Source organism: Falco peregrinus, chromosome 1 (assembly GCF_023634155.1).
Source record: "Falco peregrinus isolate bFalPer1 chromosome 1, bFalPer1.pri, whole genome shotgun sequence".
NCBI lineage: Eukaryota > Metazoa > Chordata > Aves > Falconiformes > Falconidae > Falco > Falco peregrinus.
In genome coordinates this window covers 30,497,464-30,516,076 of record NC_073721.1, presented here as the reverse complement: position 1 = coordinate 30,516,076, position 18,613 = coordinate 30,497,464, and the positions used below count along the sequence as shown (strand labels likewise).

At 42.4% G+C, this 18,613-nt stretch overlaps 2 protein-coding genes across 2 annotated transcripts; one reads left to right on the top strand and one right to left on the bottom strand.

The window, feature by feature from the left end:
* The first annotated feature begins 79 nt into the window (after window positions 1-79).
* Window positions 80-3,301, top strand: ATP5MK (ATP synthase membrane subunit k). The gene is made up of 4 exons (XM_055802963.1): window positions 80-219; window positions 2,017-2,114; window positions 2,208-2,303; window positions 3,176-3,301. The coding sequence occupies exons 2-3, from the start codon at window positions 2,028-2,030 to the stop codon at window positions 2,298-2,300; spliced, it is 180 nt and encodes a 59-aa protein (XP_055658938.1). The 5' UTR covers window positions 80-219; window positions 2,017-2,027; the 3' UTR covers window positions 2,301-2,303; window positions 3,176-3,301.
* A 1,209-nt stretch (window positions 3,302-4,510) lies between these two features.
* TAF5 (TATA-box binding protein associated factor 5) lies at window positions 4,511-18,452 on the bottom strand. Its single transcript, XM_055802867.1, has 11 exons — window positions 17,869-18,452; window positions 16,373-16,613; window positions 14,905-15,220; window positions 14,064-14,227; window positions 13,481-13,616; window positions 12,685-12,805; window positions 11,613-11,742; window positions 10,395-10,559; window positions 9,338-9,515; window positions 9,001-9,178; window positions 4,511-6,384 (listed from the first exon to the last, which is right to left on the bottom strand). Exons 1-11 carry the CDS (start codon window positions 18,383-18,385, stop codon window positions 6,167-6,169), a joined length of 2,364 nt encoding a protein of 787 aa, XP_055658842.1. The 5' UTR covers window positions 18,386-18,452; the 3' UTR covers window positions 4,511-6,166.
* Window positions 18,453-18,613: the final 161 nt, after the last annotated feature.

Genomic DNA, 18,613 nt, shown 5'->3' with positions numbered 1-18,613 from the left:
AGCACGGCGAGCCCACCGGAAGTCGTAAGCGGGGCAAGGGGGAAAGGGCAAGCGGAAGTGGCGGGGCCGCTTCTCAGCCAACCAGGCGGGAGAGGGCGCACTCGCGGCCTGGGGGCCGCAGCCAATCCGCGGGGCCCGTGCGCGGCGCTGGGCGGCCGCCATTTTGTGGGAGGGCGCGGGCGAAGGGCAGAGCGCGGCGGCGGGACGGCGGCGGCTGAGGTACCTCTGGGCGCCCGCGGGGACGGTGCCGGCGCGGCTGCGGGCCCTTGTCCGCGCCTCCTCCTGTAGGGCAGCGCCGCTGGGCGGGAAGGTGGCCTTGCTGCGGCGCCGAGCCGCGGCTCTCCCCCGGGGCGCCCGCGACCTTCAGCCTCCGCGTCGCTCCGCTCCGGGTACCCGGTGCCGCCGCGTCCCTGTCCCCCGACGCGAGCTGAGGCGAGGGAGCGCCGGGGTCGCGGCTGTCGGCGCCAGCCAGATGGGCCCGTCGTGTGTGCAGGGCTCGGGCGAGCGCCGGTGGCGGGGCAGCCGGTGGGGCAGGCCGGCCTCGGCAGGGCGCAGCGACGCCGCTCAAGGTTTTTGCATCGGTCAGGCGTCACAAAAGATGGCCTTGGCTTTCTGAGTCACGTATGGCAAATGTTCAGGGGGGTTGTTTCATTAAGATTTTTTGCTATATTACATAGTCAGTTCAGCTACAGGCACGATTATGCTCTGGGGATACATTACTGGATTGCGTTTGCCTAGGAGCTGTGTTAATGAATGCAGCACATGCTGTAGCAGTTTCATGTATTCCTCCTCTTCAGGGGTACTGGTTGCTACAGCATCTGCCTGGTTTGGTAGGTAACCATGTTGGATACTTGCTTCTTCGCGGGTGAGTTACAAGACAAATAACAGATGTTTGTCTTAAATGTAAAACCTTATTAAACATACCCCCCCCCCTCATATCTCTAAACATTAAGAGGGAAACCCCTTTTATTGTAAGGGTGATCAAACACTGGAACAGGTTCCCCAGAGTGGTTGTGGAGTCTCCATCTCTGAAGATACAAAAAACAGACTGGACATGTTCCTGAGTGACCTGCTGTAGCTGCCCCAGCTTTGAGCAGGTTGGATTTGGACGATGCAATCTCCGGAGGTGCCAATCTGAACCATTCAGTGAATCTGCAAGTGTGCTGCTGTGGCCATGCCAGGCTTTTGTATTAATGAACTTTATAGATCTGAAACTTTTGTCCAGACACAGACAAAATGCAAAAGTGTGCCTTCATGTAATTAGCATTTTCGTTGTTTGTGTGAAAACACTTCTGAGGCTTTGTAGCTGGCTCAAGCCCTTGCTGGTGTAGCTGAAAAATAACTGGGGAAAAAAAAAAGTATTGTTTTAATCTAGACCTGTGAATGCTAGGGTGGACAAGTAAGATGCAATAGAAGTGTGCAGCTGACAACAGGACAGTTCACGTATAACAATGCTTACACTTTAATATGGTGTAAAAGTTGTAAAGGGGCATTTAGTCACAAAACAGTGTAGTGGTCTAGTCTAAATCTTATTACCAAGTTTTTGAGTATGTAATTGAAGCTGTTTCTTAGCTGAACTAGTGAAGATTTATCTTAATTATGCATTTCAGATTCCTGAACCACTGGTAGAAATTTGTCTGTGTTGAACAGTTGTGTAGGCGCAGCCCTGGCAGGTCTCCTCTTTATAAGTGCTTTGAGGAATTTTCACTTCTATCATCATCCTGCCTTTTTTTTTTTTTCTTCATGTTTAAACTTGGTTGAATGAACTCTGAAAATTATAAATGGTCTTCCCTTCAGAACCCCTAATTTGCTTATCTGCTCTTCTGTCACCTGTTTGGTACCTTAAGATACAGTGCTCTGAATGTGCCTGCTCCTTTTGTATATCCACTGTCTGTTGAATGTCCTGAAAGCAGATTTAATAGCTGACAATGGAATGTAGTTCAATGTAGACATTAGGTTGATCTTCCTATTGATACTGTCCAACTGACTAAATTCGTTACCTGCATTGCTTGTTAGGACAAGCAGCCATGGCTGGCCATGACTCAGGAACTCAACACCAGTTCACTGGATTTCAGAAGTACTTCAATTCCTATACCATCACAGGCAGGAGGAATGTACGTATTACATATATTAACTTTTGCATTCTGGTATAATGGTATTTTCTGGGTTTTAGACTGAAACTACAACTTAACTTTTATGTTTTCCAGTATGTAATAGCAACTTACACAAGTATTGCAATGCTCGTCTTGTATTTCAAGCTCAGACCTAAAAAGAAAACTCCTGCTGTGACAGATAAGTAAATGGTAAGTGTCTCATGTTCTTCCAGGACCAAAATGCCTCAATGCCAGCTCCGGAATAAAGTGACAAAGGGCAAGTTTCTAATAACACAATGTAATAGAGAGCGAAAGAAACACAGGCATGTGAACTTCATATTTATAGGGTTAAACCTCAACTAAACTATAACATCAGCTTATTTGGGGACAGTGTGAGTGAAGTAAGCTGTTAAATGGGGATGCAGAAAGTACGGGATACCGGTATTCTTTTTGTTCTTCTGACATGGTAAATGGGACTAGGGACAGCATGCAGGGAGGAAGGGTAAGCAAGGAAGGAGGAATGGAAGGATGTTGCGGCTGCGTATATCAAGCTTTGCCTACAGCTGTAAGGTGCCTCTGTTCTGCCCTTTTGCTGTGAAGTAGGGATAGCTTGCTTTGTTACTGAAATAATAATGTAGTACTTGAGGACTTAGTTGTATTGGAGAATTCTAAGCAGAGATTAGTGCAGTAAGTTAAAAGCTTCCTTTGAACAGAGTAAAGGAGCACCATACTGTGGAACCGTATATATTGCACACCTGATTATGCAAGGCCCATATTTGACTTGCTCTTGTATAGCAACAAGCAAGTACTACAAAATTCTGGAGTCACTTTCAAATACAAAATTTCCACTGAAATGGCATTTTGAAAAAAACGACAGGCTGTCCTTGTGGTCTTCAGAAAGGGGTAGAAAACAATAAGCTTGAGCATCATTGTTGTGTGTTAAAACACACGTGAGTCACTTCTTCCTGGGTGTGCTGAAATTGCCTGTTTGTAACTGAAATTGATTGGGCTTAGGGAAGGGGGATGCTGATTAACTAGTACCACTGTGCAAGACTTGCTATGTTTGATCTCTCTTCTTTTAGCAGGTTGCTGGCATGTCGGAACCCCCAATCTGTGTCAATGTAATGCAAGCTGACCTGTTGTGGCTAATAAAATATAATTAATTACTTGTTTTATTGGAAATATGAAACGGTGCAAAAAAGCATAAATGGCGCTTCTCTTTTTTTCCTCTGTCAAAAATAAGTTACTTGTGGAGATGGAGTGGCTGATGCCTGTCATTACTATCTTAACGCTTCTGGTGTTAAAACACATCCTAAAGTGTTCTGAGCACCTGGTAGTAACCTAGGAAGGACATCAGCAGTGTGACCATAGTACCGGCATGGAGCTTACGGCTGATCAGAGCATTTCCACACTTCCATGTTAGTGAGTAACAGTAACCTTACATGGTTTGCAGTTACCTGGTTTCTGCCATTTTTTGCATTCCAAGCTAGAGCTTACATGGAAACCGTAACTTCACTTGTTATTAATACAATGCAGATTGCAGCTTCTGCCTCAGTGGTCTGTATTTTGCATAGAACTTGTTTTATTTGATGGAATACCTCCTGAAATAGACTGACCAAATTAGGGTATTTGAGGTTTGTTGTTTTTTTTTTAACTGGCCTTTCTTGCAGAGGTAACTGCCAGAAAGAAAATGGCTTGCTTTGCTGATGTTCTCGTAACTCTGCATGTTCATAAGCAGTAACTTCAGTAGTTCAGTGCTTATTTTTCCTGAAGACAGCCTTTTAAACAATGAGGTGTTCCTACCTCTGTTAAGATAGATGCAGCCCCTGCCCAACCCTGAAACTTGCCTATCACATTTTTCCACAGCGTCTTTCTAGCTCAGTTAAAACTTGGTACCTTCTTTACATGTTACATTAGTGTTCATGTGTGAATGTGAGTCTCTGGCACTGAGCATCTTGGAAGGGTGTCAGCACCAGGGGCTGAACTTGAGACTTCTGACACAAAAGCATGCAAGTATACTTCTCAAACTGAGGGCAGTAAGCATTGTTGCTGGAAAAAATGAGAAATTACAGGGTCTCTGTGCTCTCTCCCTCTAGAGCATGTATTAAAGGCATCTGTACATGCTCAACCTCCTGAATAAATGTAATTATCTTCTTCTATGAGTGAGTTTGTATGAATGGCCTTGCCTGTATAGAACTTTCCAGATGATTAATGGCTTTTTTAACAGTTTAATAGATCTGGTTAGCTAGGACCCATCACTTTTACTGTTAGAATGAGATTTACCTGAAAAGGTTAGTCATCAACTTAACTGTTCTGAATTTGTTCCTCCTAGCAGTGTCAACAGTTACAAGCACTGCTGTTGCTTCCATTGCAGCCATCAAGGGAAGAAAATACCTTCATGTAACACAAACACAAACTGTGGTTTTAGTATTTATTATAATATCAAAAGTATAAAACTGTACAAAATACAAAGGCAGAATGTGGCAGTGTTTTCTCTAAACCATCAAACCTGTACATGCTTTGTTTTAGGTAACCTGGTTTATTCACCTTAATTTTATTTAAATCCAAATGGTCATACCAAGAACTAGGACATTTTGTTGAGGTATCATTACACACAAAAAAATCCATAATAACTAAGTTTTAACCTTTTTTTTTGAAAAGAAAATTTCCAGGTGAGCTTCCTAATAAATTTTTCACCCTTTATTTTGATGTAGAATGTCTGTAATATATCTTTACTCCAGGGATAAGAGAAGAAATACTCTTCCATTTACCTTAGTAATGTCAAGGGTTATTTTCACTAGAAAGCCAGCAAGTTATTCAAGTGTCCAAGCCCTTACTGGAAAGTAATGAGGACCACAAAACAGATTTCCCTGTATATATTTAAAAAACAAAACAAACAAAAAAAACACCCAAACCACAGCAAACCAGGCCTGCCCTTTGGTGGTGGTTTCAGTTCAAAGACCCAGAAAGAAGTTACACTTCCCAGCATTTTGCATGTTTTACTCTCCCTTAGAAATAAAGCACTGAGCTTTATTGGTTGTCCAGGAGGACTTCCTGGAGTACAGCGGGTTTATGGGTGGAAATTCTTCCTTCAGCAGACAAGCTGGCCTTTCAAAAGCAAATTAACAATACACTTAGGACTGATTAATCCTTTTACGCTGCAATAACATTTCAATTTCTTGGCTAGTACATTTTCATATATTAAACCTTATACAGAAAGGACAGGTTTTTAAAGTTTTTTAGATCTAATAAAACGTAAAAGGGTTTAAGTCCAACTTTTTAATAATGGGTATTTCAGTTGTGCCTTAGTCATTTTCCCGCCCACACACACACACCCTTTTTTTTTCATACAATAAAGTATGAAAGTAAATAAACTTCACATTGCACTTCTGGTTGCTTATCACAGTTAATAGCATTGGCTACCTGTGAAAACAGCAAGTTCTGCCTTTTTGATACCTCAAAAGAGCACAGGAGTTTGAAATCTTTTCAGGACTTGGTACTCTGATGCATAAAACCCAAACATGTAACTTAGCAGCAGTTCCCCACAAGCCTCTGCCTGTAGGACCTGCTCTCTCAATGCCCTCTTTGCTGCTGATACTCTCACCATAACTGTTGCCCAGCCAAGGCTACAGTGAATTAAACTACATTCTTTTCTGAAACTCAACAGTTTTTGCTTGTGTTTGAGATTGATCAAACATTTGTTAACCATAAATTAAGTGCTTTAAAAAAAAACAATCATTTGAGAACATATACCAAGGCTGTTAACTTTCCACAAGTTTCAGCAGAGCTCAATAGCATCTCTGAGAGGAGACAGCCATTTTCATATACATATGTATATATATTTTTTATCAAAAGCACCATGAACAATTCCTTCTTTTACAGCCATGATGTCTTGTCATTCAAACTGTGGATAAATCTGAAATAGTAGAACTGAGAAATGCCGGTTGCATTAGTCTACACAGTTTTGTTTTCCCTGCAACGGACTAGTTGCCTGTACAGACATTCCTCCTCGTCTCACATCTGAAGGCCACCACTGCAATGACTTGGCACAGTCAGTCTTGCGGCTTCCTGATTTACTGTGAACTGTAGGCTCCTGCAGCCAGCAGCAAGTTTCTGCGTGTAAAATGGAGGTGTACAACTGGGGTGGATTTGGTCATGTATGTACCTAGTAACAAGTCCTGTGAATTTTCAGGCAAGTTTATGTGTCCAGTGGCTGTTGTAAAGTCATCGGTTTCTAAATCTTCAAATGCCTTCACAGCATCCCACAGACGAACTGTGTTATCCATTGAACCTAAAAAGAACAACAGTTAAAAGTCTTATATTCATAACAAAGGTATATTAAAAAGTTACTGGGGAGCAAGTTAACAACTAAAGCTCAAAAAGCAGGTTTGCTTATCACTGTACACTTATGCCCTCATCCTGCAAGGAAGCAGACTTTAATGAGCCTCTCATATACTGAATGCACACATAAAAGTTCCCAGGATTTCAGTTTTCGTGTGATGTAACCTGAACGTCCTGTGGATAAAGCACAAACAACTACTTTCAAAACACAAGGGTATGGATCATGTCACCTGGCACTGAAAAAGTAGGACCATCCTGTGGGCTAGTGTCGCAGCACTCTCCAAACTAGGCAGCTGCAACAAGGTCTTTTGCTCTCAACGACTTAACAGAACCAGCCACAGCTGCACCTGGTCTACATCGGCCAACCCACCGCCCCTGAAGCCAGCCCACAGCTGTGTATTATCAATGCTAATTAACCCAGCTGCATTCCTCTACAATTTCCCTCCCACCCACCCCCTCTTTTTTTTTTTTTTTTTTTTTTTCACATTTCATATCTTATGTTTCTAACAATCATTACAACCTTTTTACAAATAAACTTTTCATATAGTCCGGACAACTTGTCCCTAAATTCATATACATATTCCTTCACTTTTATCTTGGGCTTTTCATCTACTGCAGGTAGATCACATTTCTTCTTATCTGCTTTTTTGGCATCTGGGATTTTGTTTTCTTCAGAGGGGGGTTCTGATGAACTTATAGTGCCTTGTCCTTTCACCTCTTGGGTCACACTTGACAGTAAGCTGAGTGAACTTTCAGCAGCAGCAGATCTAGAATACAGCACTAACACATCATTCTGTGTCCTGAAAAACTTAACATCTTTGTGGTCACCCATTTCTTCTTCAACTGGAGACACCTTCAACAAGCACAAACACCGGCAAGACTACTACCAGGCAGAGCAGCAGCCGCAGCTGCGGGAGCTACCCATGGCACCACACTGCTCCCGCACCTTCCCCCGGCACAGCCATCATCACTGGCTGGCCGAACCCGCTCTGGACCCGCCACCACTGTGGCTGCTGCCACATCTGGCCGTGTACTCTGCCGCTATTGCCCATTGCCCTCAGTCTCTTAACTCCACAGCAGTCAGGCTTCCTTCTGTTTAATCCCAACAGCTCACCTTTACCAGCGTCTGATCCAGATCTCCAGGCTCTTCCCACCTATCTCAACGTGATCTGGACTGCAGGCTATTCCCACCTGTCTCTGCTTCATTGGGTGCTGCCATCACCGTTCAAAACTTCAAACATCCCTTGGCACAGCCATCACTGCTGTCGCCACTCATTACACTTAGTCTCATAATCTGAAGGGCCTCACACAGGACACCAGTTGTTGCAGCACTCTCAAAACTAGCCAGCTGCAACAAGGTCTTTTACCATCACATACCGAAATACTCTTCATGCCAGTCCCTCTGCGGCCTTCTCCTTGTTCCTCCTCAAGTCTTCATTGGCTGTTCAACCTCTTAACAGAACCAGCCACAGCTGCACCGTGTCTACATTGGCCAACCCACCACCCCTGAAGCCAGCCCACAGCTGTATATTATCAATGTTAATTAACCCAGCTCCATCCCTCTACAGGCTAGAAGCCAGTTTCAGGAAATGTTTATGATTCCAGGTTGCATAATATCAGTTTCTTTGCTGATTCAGGGAAGATTGCAGAATTTTGCAAGCCCAGTAGCCTGTGCTTTAACTGGAGCGCTAGCAGATAAGTTTAGGTAACCACCAAGCACCTGTATCTTGTCAGTTAGCTTTCACTCCTGCAGTAGTGGCTCACCAGGAATTATCACTGCACTCATTCAGGAACATGCTACTACATAAAACTAAAATATTCCTAACCTCATTTCATAAGGAAATTACCCTGATATAATTACAGTGTCTGTCCATCATTTCTTCTGTCAGTAACTTGAACTTGTTGCCTAATTTCAACCAGTTAACAGAACAAGTTTTGGGTTCATTAAGTTCCTATACATTTTAAGAAAACTGTTCATTAAACACGGGGAGACAAAGTTTTGCACCTCCATGAAGGGAAAACTGGCAAAGGATCTCTGCTATATTAGACAGCAGAGAATCCATGAGGACAGACAGGAAAAATAAGCAGGCTTCACGAGTTCTGTTGCTTATAGACCTAACTGTCAATATTACATGCACATTTCAATAAATCTACCATGAATAGTAAGGGTGTAGATAACATCTTCTTTTGTATCACTGCCTCTCTCTTCTTTTGAGCCCTCCTGCGTGTCACACTCCCTTTCCAGTATCCTGCACCCTCTAGTCCAGCCACTTTGTCTGCCCTAAAGTTACTTCTAACTTCAGATTCCCCCCCGCCAACAGTGTACACAATCCCAGCCTTCACTGTTGTCTAACTGCATAACACCTTTCCTTCAGTTCCTGGAAGAGCGAGGGGTCATACTTCACAGTCCAGCGAAGTACTCTCTTTGTACCAGCAGTTTTAAGTTGCTATTTTTGCTAAGCAAATGATTCTACTTTGTCTTCCTCAATTTAAAGAGCCAATTACATCATTCTCCTTCAGACTTACAGAACACAACAGAAACGTCACTTTTTCCAGTGGCTTTTACCTGATGCTAGAATCTCCCCATCTCTACTGAATCTGAGTGCATAGATAGTGTCAGTGTGCCCCTTCAATTCTCCAACCATCAAGCCATGTCCAATATCCCACAGCAGAACTCTTCCATCTGTTGCTCCAGTAGCCAGGAATCGTCCATTAGGAGAAAATGCCAGTGAATGGATTGGTCCCTAAAAGAGACATTTGCAGGGAGAGGGACACACAACCAAAAAAGTTAATTAAGTCTAATCACATTCAGTCAGCCAAGCTGTATTTGTTCTGAACACTGCTCTTCAGATTCTCGTCACAAAAATAAAATCACCTTCTCACTGCGAGTGATATGCCTTTACCTTATGTCCAGTGAATATTCTTACACAATTCCCATTCAAAACATCCCAGAGCCGTATAGTCCTGTCTGCTGAGCCTGTGGCAATATAGTTGGAGTTTGGATGAAATCGGGTACACGTCACATCAGCAAGATGGCCAGCAAATATCCGTAAAGGCTGGTAGTGATCTGTTGCCCACAGACTGAAAATAAAAGTTTTATTAATAAAAAGAACCCTAATGAAGTTCAGCATCTGCAACTGTTGGAACAGGTCCAGAGAAGGGCCACAAAACCAATCAAAGGGCTGGAGCACCTCTCCTATGAAGACTGAGAGAGTTGGGGTTGTTAAACCTCAGAGTTGCCTTCCAGCGCCTAGAAGGGGCTTATGAAAAAGATGGGGACAAACTATTTAGCAGGGCCTGTAGGGATAGGACAAAATGTAATGATTTTAAACTCGAAGAGGGTAGATTTATACCAGATAGGAATCCAGGAGGAATTTATTTCTTTTACAGTAAGGGTGGTGAAACACTGGAACAGGTTGCCCAGAGAGGTGGTAGACGCCCCACCCCTGGAAACATTCAAGGCCTGGTTGCATGGGGCTCTGGTCTAGCTGAAGACATCTCTGCTTACTGCAAGGAGGCTGAACTAGATGACCTTTAAAGGTCCCTTCCAACTCACACTATTCTATGATCTGCTGCACAATGAGGAATAAAATTAAGTAATTATGCAGTGGTTTCCTAATGGTCAGTTTATGGAATTAACAGGATCTGTTTTGGAAAAGTATACTTTTTCAGAAGGGAGAAATAATTAACATTCTGCCAAGTTGTTAAAAAACTGGAAGAGAATACTTCTAATCAGATGGTCACATAAGAGGACACCATTTCTTTAGTTGTCAGATAATCTGATGTGTGTTGAAAAGTAAAAAACCCACTACATAAACACATGTGTTCAGTATTTTAACGAACATGAAATAAATTTTATTTCCAGTAATAGGATTGGTTAGAGTATATCAGCTAATCACTTTCAGAGTTAATCCACCACAAATTGACTCAGACAAGTAAAAAATCCATCCAGTTTCTTACCGAGCCACTCTGTCATGTCCCCCTGACACAAAGTAATAACCATAAGGAGAGAATTGTGTATCCCATACTGGATAGTTGTGTCCTTTATATCCCACCAAACATGTGAATGTTTGGAGACTCCACAATCTGACAGTGCCATCCTCAGAACAGGACAACAGATAGTTCCTGTCACAGGAGAAAATACAACATATTACATATTGAACTTACATGTGGACTGTATAACCATTGAGACATCTATGATAAGAAAAACTGTTCACTGAGCAGCATCTGTTTAGCACATCACATGTAAGTCACCGTTTTAGTGGAGTAAACAACAATAAGCAATTCCAGCACAGAATCCAGTCCTAACCCCTTATGCAAAAAAGAGAGATGATTGGATGTTGATGACTAATTCTGCTGACACAGCAATACTGAGAAGAGGAAAAAAAATACTAAAAACCCCTTAGAGCAGGCTTTTACTCAGGAATTCCAGTTATATGAAAAAAATGACTAGTAAACTGCTATGCTATGTTATTAAAAAACAAATCTTTTAGTATAACTAAAAAAATTTCAGGATTTATTGAAAGAGAATTCATATCATGTTCACAGTCTCAATTCATAATTTAGAGACTATATTTATGTTCCACACAGAGTTTACTTCTCAGCTGTGTTTCTGTGATCACTGTTTCCTGACTAGACACATGCAAAAGCAAAACTTTAGACATTTAAACCTCCTTTCTACTGTCTAGGCTTTCAAAATTACATAATGGTTTTAAATGTCTTATTTTAAAGATACTATTCCATATGTTTTGGAAATAAAAGTCTCAACAGAATATGAGAAACCTGAAGTCCAATAATATGCCATTCAGCCTGGTTTTATGTTTTGCAGCGCTGTAAGTGAAATCAATGCTGCAGTATTTTTCGCCCCTACAATCCAGTTAGTTAAACCCCAGCTTAAACTACAGTTTGAAAAAAAGCTGTTCTATTTTGCCATCTAAGACCTGAACCTCAAAAAAGGTGCTGGCATCCTCAGCTCCAGTTGATTTCAGTAATAGCTGACAGTATTCAACACCCATAGCATCAAGGGCACTTACATTTGTACACAGTTTCCTACAAGCTGCATAAAAAAGAATTGCTTTAACCTTCTGGAAAAAGCTGCATTAAGAACATGTTTGTGCTCAGCAGCATATAATTAAAACTCAAAACAAGCAAACTAGTTAGCTTGTAAACTTGTTTTACCTATCAGGACTGAAGCTGGTGCCATAGACAGGTCCACTGTGACCATATAAAATCTTCAACTCACTTGCTGTTTTTTCATCCATGATCCTCTCCAAGACATCGTCTGATTCTTTGTCGATGAGACTGAGGTCTGCAATATTTCACAGTTCATGTACCATAGCAATTATCAGGAGTTCAAAGATAAATGCCATGAACAGGAAAACAATATTGTCTCTAAAAGAGGCAAGTACGATGTGAACACGACAAAGTACCTGGGAACTGGTAAGTTTGAAATATACAATGGCATTTAAAATATTTTTTACCATCATAAAAGTGGAAAATAATGCTTTGTATAAATTATCATTTTCTTAGGTCTTCACTGATACACGTTATTTTTCATACATATATTTTTCAGCCTCCGAACACAACATCATCTTCGTGACAGAGATGCCAAATTTACATGCCTTTTTCAAGGAAGTGAATATGCCACAAACACGCTTTGCAGGCATGTTTTGACAGCTGCACACTACATACAACTTAAGTCTGTAGGCTACTATTCACTGAACGTCATGACCACATCTCAGTTAAATATCAAGATTAAGAAACATTTGCATGGTATCTAGCTTCAACCGCAACATATTGTCCCATAGCTCAACACCTACACAAATTCATGGAAACCAGGCTTCTTTAATTCTGCTGTTTATGTAAGATTCTCCTCCACCCTCCTCCAAGTTCCCTCCTACAACTTCCCCCAGAGTATCTCTAGTCTCTCCCCTAAATCACCTAAACCCAATTGTCTACTACACCCTGTAGTTACCATCCAGTTAAGCAGCAAGATGGCTTAGCAAGTTCTAAGCTCTGTGGACTGACCATCTCACAGCAGGTGTACACAACAATTTCTCATTCCTTTAAAAATGTTTTAATGGCAGTATATAAGATGCGATGATACATCTGTACACAAACTGTTTCTTCAAAGTCAAAGCATCTAACCACTAAATACAACTCTCCTGCCACAGACATCTTTCTCTGTTCACAAAAAACACAGCTGTCACAAGTAATGCATGCTCATATTAAGTGATATTGTCTTAATTACCTGCTGCTGTTTTCACACTACGTAGCTTTTTCGGAGTCACAGACCACACTCTGACAGTAGAGTCAGCAAAGCCTCCTACAATCATGCTGGAGTCATCTGTAATATCCACTGCAGTCAGACCCTACACACAAAATACCCACTTGTATTGTCTGTATCTTTTGTGATGCATTTCAAATATTACAAAGTCCTAAGCACTAATAAGAAAATAAATTTGACTTATTTACAACATAAGTGGGAATTTTTCTAGGATAGACATAGAATCATTTAGGTTGGAAAAGACCTCTGAGGCCATCAAGTCCAACCGTTAACCCAGGACTGCGAAGTCCATCACTAAACCACGTCCCTAAGCACTACATCTATGTGTTTTTTAAATACCTCCAGGGATGGTGATCCCACCATCTCCCTGGGCGGACACAAACACACAGAAATTCTTACACCATTAAAAATAAAGCTGTATAAATGAAGCACAGTCAATACTGACTAAACAGTACCGTTTTCCAGTTTTGCACTGAAACACATTTACTGCATTCTGTAGAATACACTGAGGGCCCCACAGGAAAAGAAAAAGAAGGAATTATAGCAAAATCAGAGCAAAACAAAGGAACATGGAAATTATGTAGTTTAAGAAGTCTTTAAAGAGAATTTTGAACATTTTGGAACAAACTTTGCAATGCTTATTCCAATTACTCCAATAACCCTTCTCTGCCAATGCTGTTAAGTCTTCTTTCTTTATTAAGAGTGATGTTTACAATTTTTGATTCCCTTTTCCTAATCACCCAAACTCTTTTTTACCAACCTGGTAAGCATTAAGGAATGTGTAGAAACAGATGGAGGGCAGGCACTCTGGGCCAAGACGCACACGCCTTGCAGCTTCCTTCATATTCATTACTTTATCCAGTTTGTCAGAGTCTTTCAGTTCAGGCAGAGGAATTCTACAAGAAGCATGTGTTTTTACAGACTAAAAGCACCATCCATACTGTTTATCTCAACAAAGCAAGCAAAACCTTTGCATGCAAACCTATGCCTCAATATTCAAATGTGAAACAAGAATTAGAAAAAAATTAAAGACTATGTAGAAGATTAAGTGATGAGAATAAGAGCCAGTAGCTTTAAAGCAGTGGAACAAGGTAAATTAATATGACGTGGAAAGATTAGTGGGTAACTGAGTCAAAATTTTATCAAGGGAAACACAGACTGACTAGAAGGGCAAAGACAGGGTTATATGCTAAGCTTTCCATTACCTCCCTTGGAAGTCTTACAACTAAAGCTGTGTACAGCTGAACTGGCCAAAACGTTAAGAATGTCACATGAACAGCAATGCAGATTTGGCATGACAATACTGGATTTAACGAGACCTCTACACACTGTTCCCTTGGTACCTGTTTTGGGGAGGAGCATTAGGGTCTTGTTTTTTACTTTTTGACCCTACACTATCTTTCCTAGGTTTTTTCTTCTTTGGCTTTCCTTCCTCATTTTCTCCTTCTTCATCTTCATCATCCAAAGGCACATCAAACTCTGGTTCCTTCAGTAAGCCAAAGAAAACCTGCAAGCCAATAAAATACACAAGCCAAAATAGTATTTGCTGTTCTTCCTGAAAACTAATTTTTTAAATGGAAACTTTTCAATGTAATAGTCTGAGCAACAGAGCTGCCGCTTTAAAACTGCTGTGTTTAATATTACCACATACATTGCTGGTAAGCCCATAACAAGTGTAGTACACATTCTGCTGTTCTCCCCAGCAATTGATCTGGACAACTGTAAGTTCTCCCACCATCTCTTAGCACCTCCTTAAAGCAGAACCCCTACAGCTTACATAACTTATGTGTATAATGGTGCAGTACCACACTGTCAAGATCTACACAAACAGCCCTCGCAGTAACTGGCAGTAAGAATTACATCTGTTTTACAAAAGACAAAGCCAAGTAGTCAAATGTCCATTTTAAAACCACAGAGCAATTCATGAGTGAGTTAAAGTTTAGTTCAGTGGATCAACTACAGGGTTGTCACTCAAAGGAGTTCAACAGTTTCTTCTACCAGACAGTGACACATCATCATCTCTCTACTCCTGCCAACAACCATTTGAACAGTTCTCTTCCTTTGTTCTGTTCATGCTGTCTTTTACGACCTCAAGTGACAACTGTCTGTCTACACTAATGTATCTTCCTGAAAAACGAGGTAGAATTGTTCAGTTACAGAAGTGCAACAATCTTTGCCTCCTACCTTTGCTTTATTAGCCTCTCGTTTTGCCTCTCCAGCCAAGCTTCCAACCATAGCATCTATCTGTTGTTTACTGCGAGGCATTCCATCAAAGATGTCAATGTAAAGATGTTCCTGAACAATGTTCCAGATCTGATTGTTCTGCTTTTCCTGAAGATGCCTCTTCAAGAGCTGGTAAGAGTCACGTGAAATACGCAGCACAAACTTGCTTGTTCGGAAATCCAGCATGGTCTCGTTACCTTTCATATGTTCTTTTTTAGTTAAGCTAGATAACACACGCAGGTCATCCTGGTAATAGCACTCTTGATCCCCATGAAATCTATTGAAAATTTAAGATATGATAAAAGATTTATTACAAAAACATTATTTCTTAACTGCAACACTTACTTATGTTAACATGAAACATATATGCAATGACCTTTTAGAAGCTACTGACCACACATGGGATTAGTTTTCTGCTGAAATAAATTTCATCCTGGGGAAGATAAAAAGTGACTTACTGTATACAGTAAGAGCATTCAACAGTTAAAAAACAAGACAAAAAGAACACAGAACTGGAACCTGACAGAATTTCATACACCCAAAGGGTTCTCACCTGAAGTAAATAGTTACACTAACAAGCTAATTTACAGAAATAAACCCTTAATTTGTTGTATCATAAAGTACAGGGCATTTTTTAATTTAATTATGCAAGACTGCTTGGATGCATTTCTATCTGGTTCATATAATGAACATTCACATTTCACAGTGTATGTTTCTCGCTCTCTACTTGCATTATATAATAGCTAACATATATCTAGAGTTTCCCATTTTTACTCAAGCCATGTTACAAAATCATTGTGGCAAGTAATGTTTTAACTATTTACAGAACCATTTTTGCTGATCATATTGGAAGGTGACAAAATTATCCTCCTGAACTGAAATATTTCATAATTAGTTTGAACCCAGAAAATAAATTATATTTAATTTTCTTCTCAAATTATAAAGAAATGAAACATAGTAAGAGCACTACAAATTGTAGATTAGACCTAAATTAATTCCTTTAATCTCATCTGAAGAATTTCAATATATATGATATAACATTAGCAAATACTTACAGCACATATTACTTTGGCATCCCAGAGCAATTTTACAGTGCTGAAAAATGACCCCACAATCTTTCCCTAAAGAAGAAGCATTGATACTTTTGCAGCAAGGAGCCCATCAGCTCACCATAAGGACTATTTAAAATCTGCCTATTGACAGATAAAAGCATGTAGTCCGCGCATCTTTCTAACACAGGAGATTTGAAAAGGATTTAAGAACAGTTACTGTAATCCCTGGCACCATTACTTCAGATTCCAAGTATCTTCAGCATTAGGGAAGAACAATAGTATGTACATATATATACACACACGCCTACAGTACTACGGTTGATCAATCAAAGTAGAAACACAACATAATGCAAATTCACAAATGAAAATTAAATTACCTTTCAAAAAAAGACTTTGCTTCACTCTCATGTTGATTGTAGACCAATTCCAAGTACATGTGTACAAAGAGAGGATAAAACAGCTGAGACAATTCTGCTCTATGACAGTCCAGGGAACACTCAATGAAGTGTTTTAATCCACTGTAGTATTCCTCATATAGCGTCGGGTCCCCCTGTTGGTTGTAGGCAGACAACACTGCACTCACATCTGGCTGATCTTCCACAACAACGCCTCTTTCAACTGCAAAAGCATTAGCATATAACAACAGCTTGCAAAACAGTCTTAAAAATCGAGCAAATATAAAATGGCTAACAACTCCAGCGGTAAGGTGAGGCACCTGAGCAAAACATGACCCCAAGTCTTGTCCTTGTTCAGCATTAAGTTTAAATGATAAAAATGAGAGGATGGTAGCCCATTATAGTCCAGCAGCCAATTCCTAGGACCTTTAGTCTTTTTTTTGCACTTTCCCTGCCAACAGTTGCTTGTAAGGTATTTAACATAATGCCTAATTCAGCTAGGATGATCATCAGTGCATTAGAAAGTGTAAAGGAAGAAGACACTAACATCTCCAAAATAAGTTATCTTTACCGCTGAGGCTAGAAACTCTTAAATGAGGAACAGAATCTTTCTAAGCCTGCAAGATATATCCAGCATAATTACTTTGTTTTCAGTAAACAAGCAAAATTCATCAAGTTCAACAATTCATTAAGACCACTACACAACAGTAACAGGGCAGTGGCTTTTTGTCACTTGCTAATACTTCAAGAGCTTTGTTCTACATAACAGTCATTAAACACTTTCATTGTTTTATCTTCCATATAAAAAGTTGTATCAGGTGATAGTAGTCACAAGCTGACTTTACCCTATACATTCACTGGAACTCAGACATATCCATTCATGATACTGTTCCATTAAAGCTGCCCCACAGAACACCTTAATTAAAAATACGTAAGATTCAAATTATACAAAGGACATTTCAAGTACCCAGCAACTCAGTCCAGAAACGTATAAAAGCCTCCTCTACAAACATCCTATGACTCTTTCTTCAAAATGCAGCCCGTACATCAGGCCTCTGTTCTCATCCCTGTGAGCACACCTTGGACCATCATCTCTAACTACAAAGAAAACGGAGCTATGCCGTTAACTGAGAAAGGACACAAAGCCAAGGGGAAGCACCTTTCTGACAGCGCTCCCTGTGAACACGCCAGGTACCCCACCTTTGGTCCGTTGCTCCAAGAGGGCCACCCCGAGGAGACTCCGATCTCTTCCCGAGTTGTGTGAGGGAATGACACCCAGGGGTCCCCCCAGCATGCCAGGGCACGCCCTCATCTGCCGTCCCAGGGAGGCACGACACGACACCGACCCTTGCGCCCCGGTCACGGAGAGCCTCCGAGGCTGCGAGAGGCACAAGGGTCCCCCACGGCCAGGGGTCCCTCCGGGAGGGGGCGGCCTCTCGCCCTGGGCAGCGACCCCGCCATCCCCGCGAGGGCCTCACCTTTCCCCGGCGGCACCGCGGCGACCGCCGCCACCCCGGGGCTGGAAGACGCGACGGTGGCGACGGTGCCTCCTATCGGGATAGCGGCGGCGGCGGTGACCCGGCTGAGCAGCGCCTCGCCGCCAGCGGAGTCCGCATCGCCGCCCGGTCCCAAAAGCCCGGCGCCGGCGGGGCTGAGGGCAGCGGCACCGAGGTCATCTCCGAGCAGGCGGGCTTCGCGGCGCAGGATCTCCTCGGACTCGCGGAGGTTGCTGCGCCGCAGGAACTGCAGCACGGCCACCAGCGTCTGCCGGTCCAGCGCCGCCGGGGAGGCGGCCGGGCCCGCTGCCGCAGGCTTAGGGGGCGCCGCCTCCCCACCGCTCCCCGCCGCCTCCCCCTCAACCGCCGGGGCCGGGGGAGCGGCGGGAGCGGCGGCAGCAGCGACTGGAGGAGCAGCAGGAGGCTGCGGCGGCGTCCCCGCGTCAGGGTCCGGCTTTACCACTACAACCTCCGCCGGCTCCTCATGCAGTGCCGCCATCTTGCATCGCCCTCCATTCGCCGGCGGCAGGTAGTCACCGTCAGGCGCGGACGGCCTTGCGACAGTCAGAGCAAAGAGCGGGTACTGCTGCCGCTGCTTGCCTAAGTACTCGCGACTTCGTTTTGCGACGCCGACGCCGCCTGCCGCGCTTTACGGCAGCGGGGGTGGTACGGGTCTGGGGGAGTGATTGTGAGGTAGCCACTGTGGTGTGGGCGTCCTGGCACTACA

Excerpts from the sequence above, each read along its gene's own strand:
- ATP5MK (XM_055802963.1), top strand. The coding sequence starts at position 2,028 with ATGGCTGGCCATGACTCAGGAACTCAACACCAGTTCACTGGATTTCAG. Across the intron at positions 2,115-2,207 it reads CCATCACAGGCAGGAGGAAT|TATGTAATAGCAACTTACAC; the intron begins GTACGTATTACA and ends TATGTTTTCCAG.
- TAF5 (XM_055802867.1), bottom strand. The coding sequence starts at position 18,385 with ATGGCGGCACTGCATGAGGAGCCGGCGGAGGTTGTAGTGGTAAAGCCG. Across the intron at positions 16,614-17,868 it reads CGCGGTGCCGCCGGGGAAAG|TTGAAAGAGGCGTTGTTGTG; the intron begins GTGAGGCCCTCG and ends ATGCTTTTGCAG. Across the intron at positions 11,743-12,684 it reads TAGTGTGAAAACAGCAGCAG|ACCTCAGTCTCATCGACAAA; the intron begins GTAATTAAGACA and ends GAAATATTGCAG.